General features: G+C 33.7%; 3 protein-coding genes across 6 annotated transcripts in view; 2 read left to right on the top strand and 1 right to left on the bottom strand.

Moving 5' to 3' along the window:
• The window catches only part of LOC115888217 (glycoprotein-N-acetylgalactosamine 3-beta-galactosyltransferase 1-like), a 90,389-nt gene that overhangs the window by 60,651 nt on the left and 9,343 nt on the right, over positions 1 to 20,395 (top strand). The window lies entirely within an intron of this gene.
• On the top strand, positions 8,567 to 19,249 carry LOC115888210. The gene is made up of 2 exons (XM_030907844.1): positions 8,567 to 11,461; positions 19,039 to 19,249. The coding sequence occupies exon 1, from the start codon at positions 8,593 to 8,595 to the stop codon at positions 9,826 to 9,828; it is 1,236 nt and encodes a 411-aa protein (XP_030763704.1). The 5' UTR covers positions 8,567 to 8,592; the 3' UTR covers positions 9,829 to 11,461; positions 19,039 to 19,249.
• On the bottom strand, positions 15,814 to 20,248 carry LOC115888201. Its single transcript, XM_030907836.1, has 2 exons — positions 19,284 to 20,248; positions 15,814 to 19,221 (listed from the first exon to the last, which is right to left on the bottom strand). The coding sequence occupies exons 1-2, from the start codon at positions 19,870 to 19,872 to the stop codon at positions 15,941 to 15,943; spliced, it is 3,870 nt and encodes a 1,289-aa protein (XP_030763696.1). The 5' UTR covers positions 19,873 to 20,248; the 3' UTR covers positions 15,814 to 15,940.

The raw sequence follows: 20,395 nt of genomic DNA, 5'->3' as shown, positions 1-20,395 counted from the left end.
ATTTATTTTATACGTCGACTTAACGAGTACGTCACCGCAATATCGTTTCCCCTCTCACGGATACCCCGTAGCAAAGATAATTCTACTACGAAGTGCTGTTAAGATAGTGAGTTTTGTTGATGTAAATAATAACTGTTTATATACCGTATGATCGAAAAAAAATGGCGCCCAGTTGGCTTAGAAATGACGATCGATGACATTTTCCATATAATTTTACATATAAAGTGACAGCGATCTTCATTTCATAGCCATCGCTGACGCCGTTTTTATTCGATCATACGGTATTTATAATTCATTTATCATTGTTTCATAAAATATTTTGATTAAAAGAGAATATATAAAAGTGTGTGCCAACGCTGTGCCGGGAAGCTTAATCACGTGACTAAAAGTTTATTTGGTAAGAACTGTATGAGATCATTGTGTAAATTTGCCTCCCTATTTTCTAAATTCCAAAATTTAGTTAAAACATCATAAGATCGATATGCAAACACTATAATTTTATTTATTAATTATACAGGGTGAGTAGGAGATATTAGCCGATTGGGCTCCTCCACATGCGCAGTTCGCTTGACCTTGACATATGTGGCTTTCAAACCTCCTTGAGTGATTCCAGAAAGAACCTTGTTGTGAGACCTTAAACGACCTTTAAGGTTGACTTTCAGATGTATTTGAAATGCGTTTGTGTACCCTTCACAAGGAGCTTGATGGACAATCTTGAACGACCTGTAAGATTGACTTTCAGATGTCTTTGAAATTAGTCACCATGAATGTTCTTCTAGGCTGCCAAGGTGGGGGGTAGTTTAACATTGTGTATATAAAGCGACTTTCATGGAAACGTATTCAGATATAGAATCTCTTGTAAAGTAACAAGTCGTGTGTATACATTCCAAAGAAACATTGTGTGGTGTATTCAAAAGTGTTTGAAGGTATATTGCGTAAAAGTTTTTTCAAATATTTATTACATTTTTTTTAAAATGAGTATTTCAAAGAATACATTTGAACAAATTAATAAAAAGCTTGAAGAAATTGAATTAGTCGAACGTAAATCCATATCATCGTTGACAGTGGGAAAAATATATATTATTAAAAATATGGTGTCGATGACAACACGTTTTGGAAAAACAATTCTAGCAACATTACACGATAAAACAAGTAACTTAACATTCCAATCATTTCTACCAAAACGTGTTGTTCAGACTTTCACAGATGATCTAGTACAGCTCATAAATAAATTCGATGATAAATATTATTTATGTTATTTAGGGCAGAGTTCGGTATTAGCTGGTGGAAATACTAGAGCCCTCCTTAATTTTGGTGTGTTGGAGTAAACATTTATTAATATAATATTAAAAAAAAATGTAATAAAATGTTAAGTAACTTGTAATAATTACATTCATTGAATACTCACACATGTATTCTTGTTAAAGATGTGCGACGTTGTCACTGAAAAGTATGATTCTAATGCATATGATGAAGGCCAAATGTTACACGTTTATAAATTAGCTGTACAATTGAGAAAAATATGTGGCGACACCCTGAAATTCCTAAATCTTCTTGGAGACAATGATGATGATGAGAAATATATTAAATACCTTAAAACCTCAATAAACTATCGTATTGGAGCACATTTGTGTGAAAAGTATGTGTATGGTAGCATTAGTCTGGATACATTTTGCTCTGAAATGGTGGAGGAAGATTTAAGAAGTTTTTTACTTAGAATTCCACATATCCCAGATGATATTTCTGAGAAATATCTCCTCTATGAAGAGACATTTTCTGCAACCATCAATCCAGCATTACAAAAAGACGGAACCAGTAGTGTCTCGAACGATGTTGACACAGTAGATAACATGGAAGTCGATGTAGCAGCTAGCCTAGGCTAATACATTTTATACCTACACATTATATATTTACCATGAAAAACAAATTGTAAAACGTCATCAATAAATATGTACTACTACTATCACCCTGTTTTTTTTTATTATATATATTTATATAAATAAGAACAATTACTGAAAATATTTTAGTTATAGTTGAATATGGCTCCTGTTAACAATACAGTTGACAAGTTTGGACGCAAAAGAAATAATATCAAAGTGCGTACAATACGTGGTGCTGCTGGAATAGGATTTAAATTAACATCCAGTGGAGATTACGACATAACTCAAAAACGTTTAACGAATGTCGCTCATCCTAGAGATAAGACAGATGCTATAACAAAACAATATATTGACAAGGAACTTGTTCAATTGAACAAAGCATTTGCAAATATATTGAATAATGATGTGGAAGAGAAAATGATGAACGCGATAAAAAAAACTGTGGAAGAAAAAACGCGAGAATACATCCAAAGGATTATCGTGTTAGAAAAAAGAGTAAATCATATTATTAAAACTGAACAACAGGGGGGTGTTACTCCACTTAATAATAAATTCATATAATAATAGTACTTCCGTAGAAAACAGTTTAGTTCAGAGATGGCGACTAACAAAACAATTGATAAATTCGGTCGTAAGAATATTCATGATACTGTAGAAGTGTTGCGCAGCATGCCAGGAATTGGATATAAATTAACACCCAGTGGTGACTATAACATTCAAGGAAAACGAAGAATGTACCTTAGTGAGCCAATAGATAAGGTTGATGCAGTTGCAATGCAATATGCAGATGATAAAATACATAAAACAGTTGAAGTGTTGCGCAGCATACCCGGAATTGGATATAAATTAACACCCAGTGGCGACTATAACATTCAAGAAAAACGAATAATAAACCTTAGTGAGCCAATAGATAAGGCTGATGCAGTTACAATGCAATATGCAGATTATAAAATACATAAATTACAAGACCTTTATACTCGTATAATAACTAAGGATTTTATGACTCTAATATTGGCAAAGTTGGAATCTGAGATAGAACACAATAAGCCCAAATACGTGACGAGGATTGCAATTCTGGAAGACCAGCTGAATAAGTTTAAGGATACTAGGCGTTTGACGGATATCTCTGAACATATATTGGCAAATGTGAAATAAAAAAATATAGTAATAAATGTAGGTTTATTTAAATAAAATACGATTTAAAAAAAAATGTGTTGATTTTTTAATAGTACAAAGTAAACATATTATAAATTTTAAATAATATCAGAAGAATCAATCCATGAGTTAAACCTGGATGGAAAGCCTAACCACTTTACATAAAATTGCTTAACTTTATTTTTCTGTCGGTTACGCAGTATTCTTTCAACTAGATAAATACCCGGGGACTTTGTCTTCTGTAATTCGGCCTCATAAAAACATCCCTTAATTGGTTGACCTTCTACTGATTCTAGGATGTATGTCGGTGGCTGGGTGATGTTAACTTTTGCAACTTTAAACTGTTCAGTTGACCATGACGGAGTATATCCCTTATCAAAAATACTTTTGAATTTGCTTATTCGAACCACATCACCTAATCGAAATTTAAATTTTTTAGGTACAATTTTTATGTGATTGTAAGCGTCAATACGTGTGTTAGGATTAACATCAACCGGTTTCATTTGGGTGGTGCGGTGTTTCTTATTATTATACGTCTTCGTTACAGTAGGTAAAAGTTGTAGCCATTGGTATGAACCTCTAGCTGAAAACTCCTTATATAAATAATTCTTAAGTGTTCTTATTACTCGTTCTACAATTGCAGCTTTTTTGGTACTGAATGTAAAATAATGATTAATATTGTATTCTTCAACCATAGCTTGAAAAGTTCTATTGAAAAATTCCTTTCCTTGGTCGCTTTGTAGATTACTTGGTGCATACCCTGCTTCTGTAATAATATCCCTCATCGCCCTGGTAACTTCAACTCCAGTTTTATTCTTGACAGGTCTAGTGTACATATATTTAGAATAGCAATTTATACACACTAATATGTAACGATAACCATTATTTTCACTACTATATTGTTGCATTTCAGCCAAATCTATTTGCCACAAATCGCTATATCCCTTAATTATTGTACGCCTCCTTGGAAAATTTTTTCTAGCAGGTCTATGAAGTTCATTGACAATTTTTAACTTTTCAGGGCTAACCTCCATATTTCTAAAAGACGTATCTTGGAGAACTGATGAAAATTGCTACTTGCTTTTCTTAATAAATTATTCGTTCTTCCCGGAGTTCTTCAATTATAGATATTATTTCGTTATCATGTCCGGTGTGTCCCGCCATCTTTGAACTCCAGAGTAATCGTAAACGATCTATTAACTCTTTCGGTTTATTCCAATATACATAATTCACATTTTCCGAAATGACACGTTTTTGGAGGGGTAAGCTACCTTTTGAATTATTTTTCTGAATCCCAGTACCTAATCGAGTTCCTTGCATTAGAGGTTTTATGATACTTGTATACTTTCTCCACCTTGTAGCTCTCAACCCATACTTTTTATTATAGTCTGTATACGGTGCTTCTGTCAACTGCAAAATTGATTTATAATTTTCGATAACTTCGGGATCCATTTCACCTTCATTACCCAATGCTGGTGGATTTCTCAAGAAAAGTAGGTCGTAAAGTTCAGAGTTCCCTTGAAATTCACTAATTTTATTATTTTTGTCCACAAGAACAACATTACCGGGTGGAAAACGTATTTCCATTTTACCCATATACATCACATATTTGTTCTTCTTTTCACGTCGAACCCCATAAATATTGTCAAATAAAGATGGTTTAGCCGTAAATTCGTTTAGATAAGATTGAATTACACTGTCCGGAGATTCCACTGAGTAGTCACTAGATGTCATTGCAGAAGTATTTGAGGGTGGTGGTGTAACAAACCTTTCATCAAGCGTGTGTCTATGTATACTCGATTCATCCCAGAGAGGCTTCCGTGGTTTTATCAATGGAGTTGACGTTTCTTTTGGTGCACGCTCCGTAAATGCTGTCTGTGTGGGTGTACTTACACTTTCAGTTGATGTACCCATACTTATTTGATCGTATTTTGGTTTCAAACTTTTTTGTTTTTTAATAACATTGGATATAGATGTTAACGGTGTACTAATCGGTTCGTAAAATTTCTCCAATTCAATTTTATCGTGTACGCTTGCAGATTTAATTTGTTTAAATTTTTTTCGAACAGCATCTGTAGCTTCGACTAATTTGCGTTTCAAATCAATTTCCTCGTTCATTTTGGCTGTGGCCTACTACTATATCGTTTAGTTGTCAAATGAGCTTTAATTAAGATTACTCTATTAATATATAGCTATCGAACCCTACACGATATCTTCCAGAGTTTAAATCACTATCTTTATCGATAACTAAAAAACCATACTTATCGTTCCAACATTTTGCACACATCTCTTGAAATTGATTAAATGTTACATCAGGCGAAACATGGTCCGAATAAATATGACGTAGATTCATTTCATCCTGTTTAAACATAATAATTAAATTGGCATTATCGCGCACTAATTGTTTGGGAACTCGTGAGTATGTCTGGGCTAGGTAAAATGAATCCACATAATTGTGACGACCCATACTAAAATATGAGCGTATAACATCCTGTTTTTCACACATTACATCGTCGAATATAAAGATAGAATTTGGTTTAGCATCAGATGGTTCTAAAATACTGTTTGCATCACTAAATGTGTAGTAACCCAAACCCTTAATAGGTGTAAAAACTTTCTGCAGATACTCATATTTCGGTTGATACAACGACTTGGAATATATGTAAACATTTTCAAAACACAATCCCAACGGATGAGTAAGTAAGGTAATCATAACATTAGTTTTTCCACAGTTTGATGGTCCTATTAACAATCCACGAATCGATAAAGGGAGTAGCGGACCATGACGCCTTCTATATTTTGAAGTGTAACTGGACCCCACCTTTTTATCAATATTTTCGATATCTAGTTTCTGTTTAAGTTTTACAATCTTCATTTTTTTCTTCTAATAAAAAAAATAGTAGGTACATTAAAGTGAACGCCTGGGTTTAATGTTCATTCAGATGTCGCTCGTCAAACGAACTGGACGCTCTCGATATTCAAATAAAACTGGTAGTGGTATAGTTAATTCGTTAATTAATAAGTTACCGTTTGAGTTACATCTTCCCGGATATCAGTACTGTGGACCCGGTACAAAACTAAAAAAGCGTCTAGCGAGGGGCGATTTAGGTATTAACCCCTTGGATGCAGCTTGTAAGAAACACGATATAGTATATTCGCAAAATCTTAATAATTTGGGTGAACGTCATAAAGCAGATAGCGAACTTGAGCAACGTGCTTGGGAGAGAGTTAAATCTAAGGACTCTACTGCAAGTGAAAAAGCTTCAGCTTGGTTAGTAACAAATATTATGAAGGCAAAACAACGCTTTGGGATGGGGTATAGAGCGAGATCAAATAAGGGTAAAAGTATCAAAAAAGGAAAACGACTCCCAGCTAAATCTTTGAAAGGTGTGCGTAAACGTAAAAGATTACCCAAACTTGCTTTTGGAAAAGCGCTGAGACGACCGATTCAAGCCGAATTACGCAAAGCCGGAGGTAAAAAAATTGCTGAAAAAGACATTCTAAACGCTTCTCGAATAGCCTTAGCTGCAGCACGGAAATTCTTGCGAAAATCCGGTGGTAAAAGAAGAATTTGCACTCCTAGAATAATACCTATTCCAAAAGTGGGTGGCTTATTACCATTAATACCAATATTTGCCGGTCTTTCAGCTTTGGGATCACTGGCTGGAGGAGTTGGAGGTATCGTTCGTGCTATAAAGACGGCAAAAAATGAGAATTCTCAAAAGACAGGCGGCCGCCTAACTTTGAATTCAAAGGGGAATGGTATATATTTAAAACCATACCGATCAGGTTTAGGACTTTTTATGAACAAATCAAAAAACTCATAGGATCCCTGCCCCAAAGACCACTATCCAATATCGACATAAGCAAGTATGCATTTCAAATGAAAATACCAAATTTTAGAGGGGTTTATATGAGGGATACTCTTCCATGGCGTGGTCCAAAATGCTATGAATGTGCTATTGTTAACTTAGATAGTAGCAAGGGGTTAGGGACACATTGGGTGGCATACAAAAAGGTAAATTCACAAGTTATTTACTATGACAGTTTTGGTAATTTATCACCCCCTATAGAATTGCTAGAATATCTACGACGAGGTTCCAAAGCTGCCACTAATATTTACTATACATACGATCGTCAACAGAAGTTTGGAACAGTCTGGTGCGGACATTTGTGTTTAAAGTTTCTCTCAGAATCATAATATGTCTTTGACACCTCAGATGGATCGAGATCATTATAAAAAAATGGCTTTATCGCTTAAAGTCTACTATCGCCATGGTAGTTTACTAGAATTAACTTCTGAACAGTTAGAAAACATGCCAAAAGAAGTTATGATTACCTGTAAACCGAATGAAATTGCATTAGTATGGGATAAGTTACCGGAACACATGAAAAACGACATTGATATCCTTAAGTATCAATATTCTAGTGAACAATACAACAATTTATATGAAGAAGAAGAGAGTGACGTATCAACACCTAGAAAACTATATTGTTGCTATTGTAAAATGAGGGATGTAAATATTACCAATGAAAAAATAGAGCAAGGTAAACGTCGGTTCAGCTTTAACCCACTAAAATGCTGCAAACAACAATAAAAACCATGTTGAAGTTAATTTACCATCAGTTATGTCTTACACATTTACCTTAACGGGACGCTCTAGCGTCTTAAGTGCAAACTTTTATCCACCTATAGAACTGAATGCTACAGATAGATATGGACTTGCACTTGTTGGCTTCTATACGTACAACTCAATTTTTAACATAGACGAAAGTAACAATCGTTTCTCTTATAAGAAAACCGAAAAATCTAAATCTGTAAATATGATAATTCCACCTGGTGTTTACGAAATATACGAAATTGAAAAAGCTATGCTCACCGCATTAAAGGAGTCTACTAAAGAAAACGAGGATAATTTATTTTCACTGTTGGCCAACAACAACACACTAAAATGTGAGATTAAATCAAAATATATAATCGACTTCACGGAAGAAAAGAGTGTCGGAAAAATGCTCGGATTTGGTCGTGTTCTGCTAAAAAATGGTATAAAACACGAATCGACATTTCAAGTGGACATTATGAAAGTACGTATAATACGAGTAGATAGCAATATAACTTCGGGAGCATATCTTAATTCAAACGAATGCCATATATTGTTCGAATTCGATATAGAATCTGAGCCTGGCTTTAAAATCACAAAGGAGCCTTCAAATCCTATTTATTTACCATTAAGACCAGACGGGCGCCAGTTCTTAGATAACATCACACTACGCATCTTGGATGACAACGGTGATTTGATCAATTTCCAAAAAGAAAAGATTATAGTTAAGCTGGAATTGAAAAAGTTGACATAAATATGGGCTTCCGCTATAATTGTCAACCGCAAATTGTGCTTTCTTCTAGACTAGCAACGTATCCCAATAAAAGCAAGCGACCACCTAAACCAGAATCCATTTATAAACCAAACTTAAGGTGTGAAGGACGTCTACCACGACTCTCTACCAGAGATTATAAATTTCTACAATTTATTGGATTGAAAGTACGTAAACAATCAAAATGATGACAACTAGCGAAAAAATTGAAGTTTTTACAGAACCTATTCTCGATAATTCTATTGTTAGCTTGCAAGAACACACGTATAAACCATATGGATCTCCAAAATTTCAAAATTCCGACGAAATTCGAATTCCAGTTCATTTTCAGGATATTATTTTGGACATATCCGAAAGTTATATCTACATTGAGGGCACATTTGAGACTACCGACGCAACTAAAAAATGTTATTTATCAAATAATTCACTAGCTTTCCTTTTTGATGAAATCCGATACGAGATGGGTGGTGAAAAAGTTGCAGCAGTCAGAAAACCTGGGATAACTACAGCTTTAAAAACGATGGTTTCCTTTGGTACCGCACATACCAAACCGCTTCTAACATGTGGCTGGGGTCTAAACGAAAAGAAACAAGATATTTTAGATCTCTCCAGCAATATTTTTTCGGGTAAATTACCTTTAAAATATTTAATGGGTTTTGCCGAAGATTACACAAAGGGAATTTTTAATGTAAAGCAGGAATTGATTATAATAATCGCTCGTACCTTTAGCAATTGCTATATTGGTGAAGTGGAAGCTAATATAAAAATTAATAAAATTGAGTGGAAAATTCGCCATATAATCCCAGAAGATCGACAAAAACTTAAAATATTGTCTCGTATCAATAAAGGTAGTAATAGTGCAAATATTCATATGACTTTTCGAACGTGGGACCTTTACGAACTGCCTGCTTTAAGAGAGACTTCGTCAGATGTTTGGGCCATTAGAACTAGCACAAGTTTGGAGAAACCTCGTTATATTATCATCGGATTTCAAGATAATAATAATTCGGAAAATTTTAAGAATAACGCAACCCAGTTTACTTCTGCCAACGTTAGTGATATTAGAGTGTATCTTAACTCAACTGTTTTCCCTTACGAGAGATGGAACCTAGATTTTACAAAAAAACTGTACGCTGCAGCCTATTACAATTATGAAAATTTCCAAAGAAGCTATTATGGACGCGAATTTAATGATCCTATGATGCATTTCGGCGAATACACAAAAAATCCAGTATTCCTAGTCGATTGCGTTCACCAGACAGAGAATGTGAAATCTTCAACCGTAGATGTGAAAATCGAGTTCCAAACACGAGATAGCAAATTTCCAAAAGACACAAAAGTATACGCCTTAATAATACATGACTCAATAATTAATTATAATATTTTAAATGGTTCGGTGTCGAACCAATCTGTATTCTAATGTTAAGGAATAATTTTTTGACACAAAAAAAAAATAATGTTTTAATAGTGCATTATTGTTATTTTAATTATAACATTTTACATTGTTCGAGTTCGACCAAGTTGTATTTTAACTTTAAGGTTTACTGTTTTACACGATAATTTTTTTATATGATATATTAAATAGTTCGGTGTCGAATAAACCTGTTTTTTAATTTTAAGTTGTTTTTAATTATCGATCTAGTGTCTAGTAAAAAGTTTTATTAAAATAAATAGATATATAAATACATTTGGTTTTTATTCTTTTTTTTTATAATTCTTATTGTGGTTCTAAAAAGAACCGATTTTATTATATCTAGTGGATCGACGATTATTTATGGGGTAGTTGAGTCTGCTTCTCCATCGTCATCATCATCCTCAACGATTTCTGGAACCCACATCCAAGAGCTGTCAGCTGGTCCAGCTAATTCGTCCGGTGGTTGACATGGAGTCCACCAACTTGAGGAATCAGGTAAAGTGTCCTCCTCCGAATCGGTTTCTTGATTGTATTCTTCCAAGTCAATCTCGATGCGTTGACCTTCCTCAAAAAATTCGGTTTCTTCCGAGGAATTCGAGTCGGGTGACGCTGGGCGCTCCACTCTTTCAGTTTCTAGACTGAATACAAACGAAGAGGAATCTGACATGATGGTTACTGATCCCAAGAATGTGAGCTTTGAGCTATTTATTTCCCGAACAGTGTTGCCGTTTCACAAATATTTTCCGAAAAAATACTTAACAAACATGCGCATAATAATTTAGTTATATTTAGTTATATTAATAAATTTAGTTATATTTATACAGCTTTTTTTTACTAATAAAAAAAAAAAAAGTTTTACGATCAAGTAGGCTTTGAACCCCCACGAAAATCGTGTCATTGTCGGTCAAAAAAAAAAAAAAAAGGTTCGGTTCGACATTGTCCCATTTTTACAACAGATAAGAACCACCCGTTGGCCAGGTGTTTCAGTTTCAAAAGAATATTTACCTGTGCGAAGAGAATGTGATAAGTGGATAAGATGGTACTTAAGCTACTGAATTTTCAAAGCTTACTTCGACGTTAATCAATTTTACAACAGGGAAGGACCACCCGTCGGGCAGGTGTTTGCGAGGGTGGATATCAATCAGTTTACAAAGGGGTGGAATATTGGCAGCGGTCGTCCCAACTCTACCTTGAAAATACTGTCATTGTCGGTCAAAAAAAAAAGGTTCGGTTCGACATTGACCCATTTTTTACAACAGATAAGAACCACCCGTTGGCCAGGTATTTCAGTTTCAAAAGAATAGTTACCTGTGCGAAGAGAATGTGATAAGTGGATAAGATGGTACTTAAGCTACTGAATGTTCAAAGCTTACTTCGACGTTAATCAATTTTACAACAGGGAAGGACCACCCGTCGGGCAGGTGTTTGCGAGGGTGGATTGTCAGCCAAAAAAAAAAAAGGTTCGGTTCGTTATCGACCCATTTTACAACAGAGAACGTTTTCAGGTGTGCCAGATGTTTCAGTTTCAAAAGAATATTTACATCGGCGTAGATAATGTGGGAAGTTGGTACTAAAAGGATACTTAAGCTACTGATTTTTCAAAATTTGGTTCAACGTCAATCAATCAATTTTACAATAGGTAAGGACCACCCGTCGGGCAGGTGTTTTCAGGTTTAGACGTTCCAAGAAATTTTACCTACGCTACTTATACGTCTTATACGACGCTAATAGTTTTGATTTTTGCCTTTCTGTTATTGGTTCAATCCCCGATAACCCAGTAAGGGTGGTTTTTCAAGATTTACTTTTTTTATTGTTAGGCTTTCTTTTGCAAAAGTAACATCCAACGTAATTTTCTTTTTTTATCTATAGAAATATAAAAAGAAATATAATATATAATATATAAAAAGAAAAAAATATATATAGAATATAACTCCGATAATAAATAAATAATTTAAATTAATATATGTGGGGTTCTAAGATTTTTTTATTTATAATAAGATTGTTCTAAGATTATTTTATTTTAAAATGTTTAACTATATACAAGAAAAAAGTAATTTTCTTTTATTTTATCTATAGAATATATCTCATAATAATAAATTAAACTAATATATATGGGGTTCTAAGATTTTTTTTATTTATAATAAAATTGTTCTAAGATTATTTTATTTTATAATTTTTAACTATATACAAGAAAAAAGTAATTTTCTTTTATGTTATCTTTAGAATATATCTCATAAAAATAAATTAAACTAATATATATGGGGTTCTAAGATTTTTTTATTTATAATAAGATTGTTCTATGATTATTTTATTTTATAATTTTTAACTATATACAAGTAAAAAGTAATTTTCTTTTATTTTATCTACAGAATATATCTCATAAAAATAAATTAAACTAATATATATGGGGTTCTAAGATTTTTTTTATTTATAATAAGATTGTTCTCAGATTATTCTATTTTATAATTTTTAACTATATACAAGAAAAAAATTTAAAATTTTTAATTTATAAATTTATTAACTATACAAAATACTATTACACTATTACAATACTATTATACAAAACTATACACATTACTATATACAAAAAAAATATATATTATTGCAAACAAAAAAAAAATATACTAAAAATTACACTTATACATAAAAAAATATTAATTTTCAATAAACATTGCCGCTAAAGCGTCCTTTTGAGATTTTTGGATGCTCATTTTTTTCTTTTGAGCATCAAGCTCCAATTTGGCTCGCTTTAGGGCTTCCTCTGCCATTTTCACTGCCGCTTCAGCCTTTGCCACCGCGGCTGCACCATCCTCTTGATTTTTTCTATAGGATTTCATCCATATCTGGATGTGTTGCGCCAAACCAAGCTTCTCCACAGGTGATGGTGCGACACGATGTGATAAAGACCCCGACAATGTAGCAATTGTTGTTGATGATGATGAAGATACTGTTTTCTTTCTTCTCCTCTCAGTATTAGTTTCATCCATCGTCAACATTCGCTTTAAATTTGGTAGAGCTGAGCCGGGCGAATGCTGTTTCTGCGATATTCTTGATTGTTCTTCATTTTCTTGATATTTCCTATTGTCTCCACTCTCGTTTTGAACAAGATCTTCAAAATCTAAGATCACTGTGTAGTTCGGATCTTCGCAGTCCGGAAGGGAATTTAATATTTCCTCACCATTTACAGAAGACATGTTTTTTATCTCTTCGGCAATATCTGAAGACTAATGCAATAACGTATGAGGAACTCTATCTTATAGCCGATCTCCCCACTGTTACACCCTCTGCGCATACTATGCAGTATTATAGAATAACTAGGAATTTTTCAAGCCTATGGCAACATCGCATTCTTCCTTCGTCTAGTTCTTACCCTGAACCCACTAGTGATCTATAAGTGTATTATTTGTATTTACTTTTGTTCTAATAAAAAAAAAAATAATCACAATAATTATTGTAAAATAGCCTTTATTTTAAACCATTTGAAAAAAAAATACTATAATTACAACTTCCTGTCTTAACCAATACACTAATTATTTTAAGAGACTTAATATAGTCCTCATTCTATGTTCACACTTTTTTAGACGCTCCTCCCTAATCTGAAGTTCCAGTTGTTGTAGTGCAAGTGTTTCTCGCGCTTCCACTACACTCAATTCAATTTGCTTGAATTCGTCCAAGAACTGTTCTTTTATTCGCACCACTTGGGCGAACAGGTTTCGCTCTTCCTCACTCAAGTAGTCGTCGAAAGTCTGCTCTTCTTGCTGTTGCTGCTGCTGCTGCTGTGGGTGTTGAACCGGTTGCGACTCTTGCTGCAATTGTTGGAGCAGCTCGTGGTGAGGTTGCTGTTCTTGTTTTTCCTTATTACACTTAGTATTACGTTTTTCACCACCACTTTTTCTCTTATAAGGTGTCTCCCCCTTCAGTATGTTCTTCAACTTTGATCCGGATTGTTTGTTTTTACCCCCTACTGGAGATGGTTTAGGCTGAACCACCTGAATATTTGATATAATATTCACTTTTGGTTTTTTCTTCTCCTCTTCCACCACTTTCGCAAATATGCGATCAAACTCTTCACTCTCAAGTTGGAAATCGATATCATCACAAATTATATTTGCCATTATAGTCTGCGTATTAAATAGGTTATGTTCGGACATCTCTCGCTAGGAAAACTAATGAAATTTATACTGTTGAGCTACTTTTTATACACGAACACCCCACTACAAACTCTCCCTATACCTGATGCATGCGGTTTGAATATTATTCTTCAATATGTTTCAAGGGTAAAGTTACATTAAACAGAGTGTATCTTAAATGTTCGGTTATATACTTTAACCTTAAAAAGTCCTTAACATCAAGATCTAAAGGGCGCGTTCAGGGACGGTTAGCGGTTGCGTAAGTGGTCTCTTTTTACACACAAAAAAACAGTCAGCCGCTTAGCAAAAGTTTCAGCGACCGGTCAGCCGCTGTGTCCCCTGAACGCACACAAACTCTCGATATTAAGATGTAACATTGTTGCCATTTAAATGTTCTCGACATTGGAATATTGAAACTGGTTGCAGTAGGGAGCTATTCACAAAATAGTGGGCGGAGTTAAAGATAGTAGGAGGAGTTAAAATCATGGTGGGGTTTACTTCTACTTAAAGCTCAAATCTGTGTTGTATTCTATCATATACTGTCACTTAGTGATACAGTACATTACTAAAATATCAAACCAGTGTCCATTTCTTACAAGTTAACTATGGATTTGTGGAAACCAGTAAAAACTCCAACACCACCGCCAGCTGACATATCCTGGGATGAACCATGGGAGACGGTTCCACCAAAACCAGCCGATATGATGCCTCCATCAATACCAGCTGATGTATCATGGGACGAACCATGGGAGACGGTTTCAATAAAACCAACCGATATGTCGCCTCCGTCAATACCAGCTGATGTATCCTGGGACGAACCATGGGAGATAGTTCCACCAAAACCAGCCGAGATGACGCCTCCACCAATACCAGCCGACATATCCTGGGACGAACCATGGGAGACGGTTTCGCCAAAACCAGTCGATACGACGCCTCCACCAATACCATACGATATATCCTGGGATCAGCTGGATGAGACGGTCCCACCATCCGATTTATCGTGGGACGAACCAGGGCAGGGATACTGCCCAGAGGAGTATTATAGGGTGAATCCTATAATACTACCTACACCGCAAGGACTCAATAAAAAACAGAGAAAAATATTTAGAGAGCGTGAACGTAAAAGACACGCTCTCTTTAATACCCCGCAGTGCTATCTATATAATTTATAGTTTATTTTTAATAATTATAATTTATAGTTTTTTTTTAAATAAATAAATATTATTAATACATTTTTTTATTTTTTTTAACAGCCCTAATACACCAATATATGCTCAGAGTTGAGAAGAAAATCATATATAGGTAGTGTTATCATTAACTTTGAAAATCTGCATTTTTTTTCTTTAAAATGAGTAGTTAAAAGGAGTAGCTAAAATGAGTTGTTGGGTCACAATGCTATCTTTTTTTTAATCAATGTTTTTTTTTTGTTAATAGACCTAAACACACTAATATATGTTCAGAGTTTCTGACTTGAAAAATGAATAGCTTCTAAGAAAATGTGCATTTTTCTTTAAATTGTATTTGAAATTATTGCTGACTTAAGAATAAGATATATTTGTCTGCAGCTGTACAGACTGCCAAACTATTTTTCTTCTTTGTTCTAATTTTTTATCCTACACTATAAAATGCAGTGATCTCAGTTCATGTTTGGTAGCTTTGTTAAGTGTTTAGTTTAAATATCTATGGAATAATAACACAATCTCTTTAACTTTTAGTAGGAATTATCTTAATTAAGTATTAAATTCAGATGTGAATATGAACAATAAAAAAAAACACATAGATTTTTTTTTTGGAAACAAATATGATTTTATTTAAGTAATATAAAAATAAATCACAGTTAAATAAGCTTTTCTAAAACATGTTAACAAAAAAAAAATACATAAAAATTTAAACATTTACAAAGCACAAATGCGTAATGGACACAGTTATATACATTTACATATTCTATTTTCAATTAAAACTAATATCTACAGATAGGACTTTTCAACTTATACGCTTTCATCTATTTCATCTCGAAGCATCTGTTCGGCGATATATAAAAATATATTTAAATTAGTATCGGGATCTGTTTTATAAAACTCAATATCTGTATGCCCCCAAGGTAGAGTTTTTGTTGTCGTAGGAATTAGATATCTTTTGTCATCTCTAGAATTAAGAGCCACTCGGTTGGTTATCATCGTGTAAACGTCGTGCAAGTCACTTTTGAAAGATTTCATTTTACGAAATATAAGACCACCACGTTCTACTACTTTCTTATAATCGTCTACAGTTAAATCTTTTGCGATTATTGGTTTTTTTACACCTTTTGCCTTTTTTATTTCAGTGTTGACTGAGGCCACATAATAAGCTTTGGCACCTGTGCCATAGAAGCATTTTATTGGATCAGATGGAAATTCATCTTTCATTCTACCCAATATCGATTCGCTTTTCTTAATGTTGTAGTTGTTATTAAATGCATAATTTGATGTATCAAATTTTGTTGGGTTTTCAACCATAATCTGGTAAAAATTTTCCGTATATATTTTTAATATCAATGAATCCGTGTCAGTGTACAATAGAGAAGCGTCAGCGCCAAACTTTTTTTTAATAAAATTATAGAAAAAATCATAAATTACAACTTTAGACATATCCAATATTGAAAATCCCGTATATATAGGTTTATCATATAGTATTTTCAGTCTACCCATATGAATTGCGACTAAATCTTCAGTAAAAATTGAGCTGGTTTTAAAATTTGGACGAGCAATCAAAGCCTGGGCTCCTAATCGTTTACCTTTATTTTCCCAATGAGTGACTAATTTAATATCTTTACGATTTTCAACATTTTCCATGGTTTTTCCAAAAACGGCATTATTATATAGTTTAAATAAGTCTTTTTTAAATTTAGTTTTAGATTTATTCCTTAGTTCTGTATTAAAATCGATATATTTTTTTAACCATCGTGACTGCTGGAATTTTAATACCCTATGAATTTCTGTTACTATCAGATCATTTTTTATGGCTTGTTTGAGTGTTTGATAATGAACAATATATTTTCTTTTATCGTTTAAATTCGGAATTAGTTTTGTTAATTTTGATGTTTCCGTAGGTGGCACTATATTTTCAACTAAGAACGGAAGATCTGAATGTTTATCGTGCAAGTGCTTAGGATAATGTATATCAACTTCCAAAACGTAACCGTATTTACTATCGTCTTCAACATTCATTATGTCTAAATCTATTATTTCACGTTCTGTTAACCAACGGAAATCTCTTAATGGTAATGGTTGAGACATACTATATCCATATAAATTTGTTGCGTCTAAATACATAATAAATGATGAAGGTTCTGAAGGATTATAATTTGGAAGAAACTTATTATTTGCTATATGTTTTCTTTCCGAACACTGACTTACACCACCACGAATACCGTTTTTAAAAAAGTGAATCATATCAATATCCGTTAGCAATTCTAACTCTACCTTGGTCATGCGCAGCATTGAGTCAAATGACAAGCTGGGTAAACTATAGTATTGAAGTGGATCCAATTTATGTATTTTTAAACTTGTATCGCGAAAATTTTCGAAAACATCGCACAGAAGAAGAGTATCCGATTTTAAGTATAAATCCGAATAATCCCCTAGAGTTTTGCAATTGAATAAGCGCCAGACATCCTTTGCTCTTTGATAGTCCACATCGCTAATATGTTCGTTATTTAAATCATCGTAAAATTCATGTTTAGTAGGAAGTGAACGGTTATTCATTTTCTTCAAACTATCCATAAATGTATACGGAAATACACCTTTTTGACGCATTAGGTCAAATTTTTCTTTCTCCGGAAAATGCTTTTTTGTTTCCTTAAAGTTTTCAATTGATAAACCATTTCCCAAATTTGAAAGAGATGTAGATAAAAATTTAAAACTGTCTATAAACCTCAATTTTAAATATTTCTTTTTTACCTCACCCTTACTACCTACATAATCGTCAACGTAAATGCTTTTTGTAAACGAGACATACTTTTCTTTACTCTGGGCAATAATATCAATTTTGTCTCCATGACGACATAATTCCTTAATGAACATATGAGAATCGTAGCCGCTTAAATTGTGAAAGACAATGGGTACAAAGTTGGGTAATTTAAAATTTATATTACAGGTTCCGTGAGCTGCACCTCTGTATTTTCCGGTGAGATGGCAGTGGTCCCTAACTTTTTGCTCTTGGATATCAAATAATCTTTCACATATAAAACATGTTTTTGCGTTAATAAACTCAAGTTTTTCTTTATTGCTCAATGGGATCATCTTCTTAAAATCTTTTAGATATATGTTGTAAATACTTCTTAAATCATTTTCTATGTGAGAAACAAACTCTTTAGCGGCGTCCTTACCGCGATACGTCTCAAATTTAGAAAAACTATCATCGAAAGAACATTTTATCAAATAAGCGAACGAATAAGGTTCGTGTTTGACGCTTTTTAATGTATATGATTTTGTTGAACTTGGCGCAACAGTAGCAATCGGTTTAAGAATTGATTCAAAATCGGCATATACTACAAACGGTACCCTTAATTGTTTTTCGATGTTTTCGAATTTTAGAATGTTTTCGGGAACGCATTTACCGTATTTATCAAGCTTATGGGTCACAGACGGTATTGATGTGTACACGTGATTACAGTCATGATTCTGATGCAATACCAAAGCATGTGCTGAACTGAAATGTAATAAACAACCATCGCAAAAGTAAAGCTTATGTTGATGAGAGTTTATTTGGCTGGAAACAAGACGAGACAAGTTTTTTATCCAGCAATAATGTGTTTTAACACAATTTATATTGCATATATGTCCATCACTATTAACTTTACAATCTTCAATTAGTAATAGTAAATTCACATGTACCACCAATTTCCTTTCTGTGTACCGCAATGGACCTACAACTTCCCAAACTATTTTATTATTTTCAATTTTGCTTTCGAGACCATAAACGTTAACTGATATATTATTCAATTGTTCAAAAGTTTTTATATCGCGCAAATTCATTGGAAAATCCAAACCTGCTATATTTAACAATGTTGCAAAATGTGGATATGAAGATAGTTCTGCAATTTTAGACTTAGCTGGACACAAGGCTGACGTTATGGCCCACGCAAAACAATACTGATCCATGTTTCTGACATTGACAACGGCTTCTTTTCTCCGAATGGGAGTTGGCAACTCAACGAATGAAGATCCACCGATAGGGTTAAACTTGTTAACGTTAATTTCTAAGTACATAATTTTTTGTAAGGCCCAACCTAAAATAAACTGAAATATTATTCTCTATACATCTTATTTAACTTTAGTATCTATAACATACCTGAGTCTTTTTCAAGAAATTCAGATGCTTGTGTCATCAATTTATCGACAAACCATAAATATTTCTCATCTAAGTCTGAAGACCCATCGATAATTTGATTAGCAGTATTAAATGATTTCTCGCTACTATAATTTTCAGTGGATGGTAAAATATAAGAACCAAATACTTCCATGTTTACTTTGATGCTGTTATGAGCAAAAATTATGTTTTTCAATAGGTCTAACACTGTGGATTTTATTTCATTAAAGAACATTTGGTAATCTATGTAGACATTAACTGCACATACTCGATAACTAACGATCCTACATTTAAATGCAGTTTGAATAATTTGGACGTTTTCTGATAATGGAATTGCTGCATTATTCCTATGCTGCAATGTTCTCTCATGACGGGATATCTGATTGCTGGGAATTGTGATATTACATGACGTACAGGTGTGCTGAACATTTGATATTGATGGGTGTAGAGCTTGACGTTTAGGTGTTGAAGGTCCAGGGTCGGTTGCTTTTTTACACGATTCGGCTTTATGGCGCCGCATATTATAACTTCGCGTAAACGATTTACCACAAGCTTCACATATATATAACATTTTGTTAATGTAAACTTTATAAGTAATTACTGAACAACCTATACAATGCTGCACACACCAAAAATATATACGTTACAATAAGATTCTGTAGAGGCATGTCAGAGTTTAAATAAGACCTCCCCCCCCACCCATATTCTCCTAAGAGCATCGATACGCACGATTCATTCCAAAGACATCTGGTCTTTCAAGATCATACATCAAGGTCCTTGTGAAGGGTACACAAACGCATTTCAAATACATCTGAAAGTCAACCTTAAAGGTCGTTTAAGGTCTCACAACAAGGTTCTTTCTGGAATCACTCAAGGAGGTTTGAAAGCCACATATGTCAAGGTCAAGCGAACTGCGCATGTGGAGGAGCCCAATCGGCTAATATCTCCTACTAGGGTGCTACAAATTCGAGGTACGAGCATTGGTATCTCGGAAACCGTAATAGATAAGAACATAGTTAAATTGGGGCAAAGTTGCGCCTTGGGATGCTTCACTAAGATGCCATCAAAAAAGTTTTAAAAATTTTACGGATTGC

The sequence above is a fragment of the Sitophilus oryzae genome, unplaced genomic scaffold (genome assembly GCF_002938485.1).
Source record: "Sitophilus oryzae breed Bouriz unplaced genomic scaffold, Soryzae_2.0 scaffold_1167_pilon_pilon, whole genome shotgun sequence".
NCBI classification, from domain to species: Eukaryota; Metazoa; Arthropoda; class Insecta; order Coleoptera; family Curculionidae; genus Sitophilus; species Sitophilus oryzae.
Note: the sequence above shows the minus strand (reverse complement) of the source record. Positions and strands in the feature narration are given on the sequence as shown.

Excerpts from the sequence above, each read along its gene's own strand:
- LOC115888210 (XM_030907844.1), top strand. The coding sequence starts at position 8,593 with ATGATGACAACTAGCGAAAAAATTGAAGTTTTTACAGAACCTATTCTC.
- LOC115888201 (XM_030907836.1), bottom strand. The coding sequence starts at position 19,872 with ATGTTATATATATGTGAAGCTTGTGGTAAATCGTTTACGCGAAGTTAT. Across the intron at positions 19,222-19,283 it reads ATTTCTTGAAAAAGACTCAG|GTTGGGCCTTACAAAAAATT; the intron begins GTATGTTATAGA and ends AGTTTATTTTAG.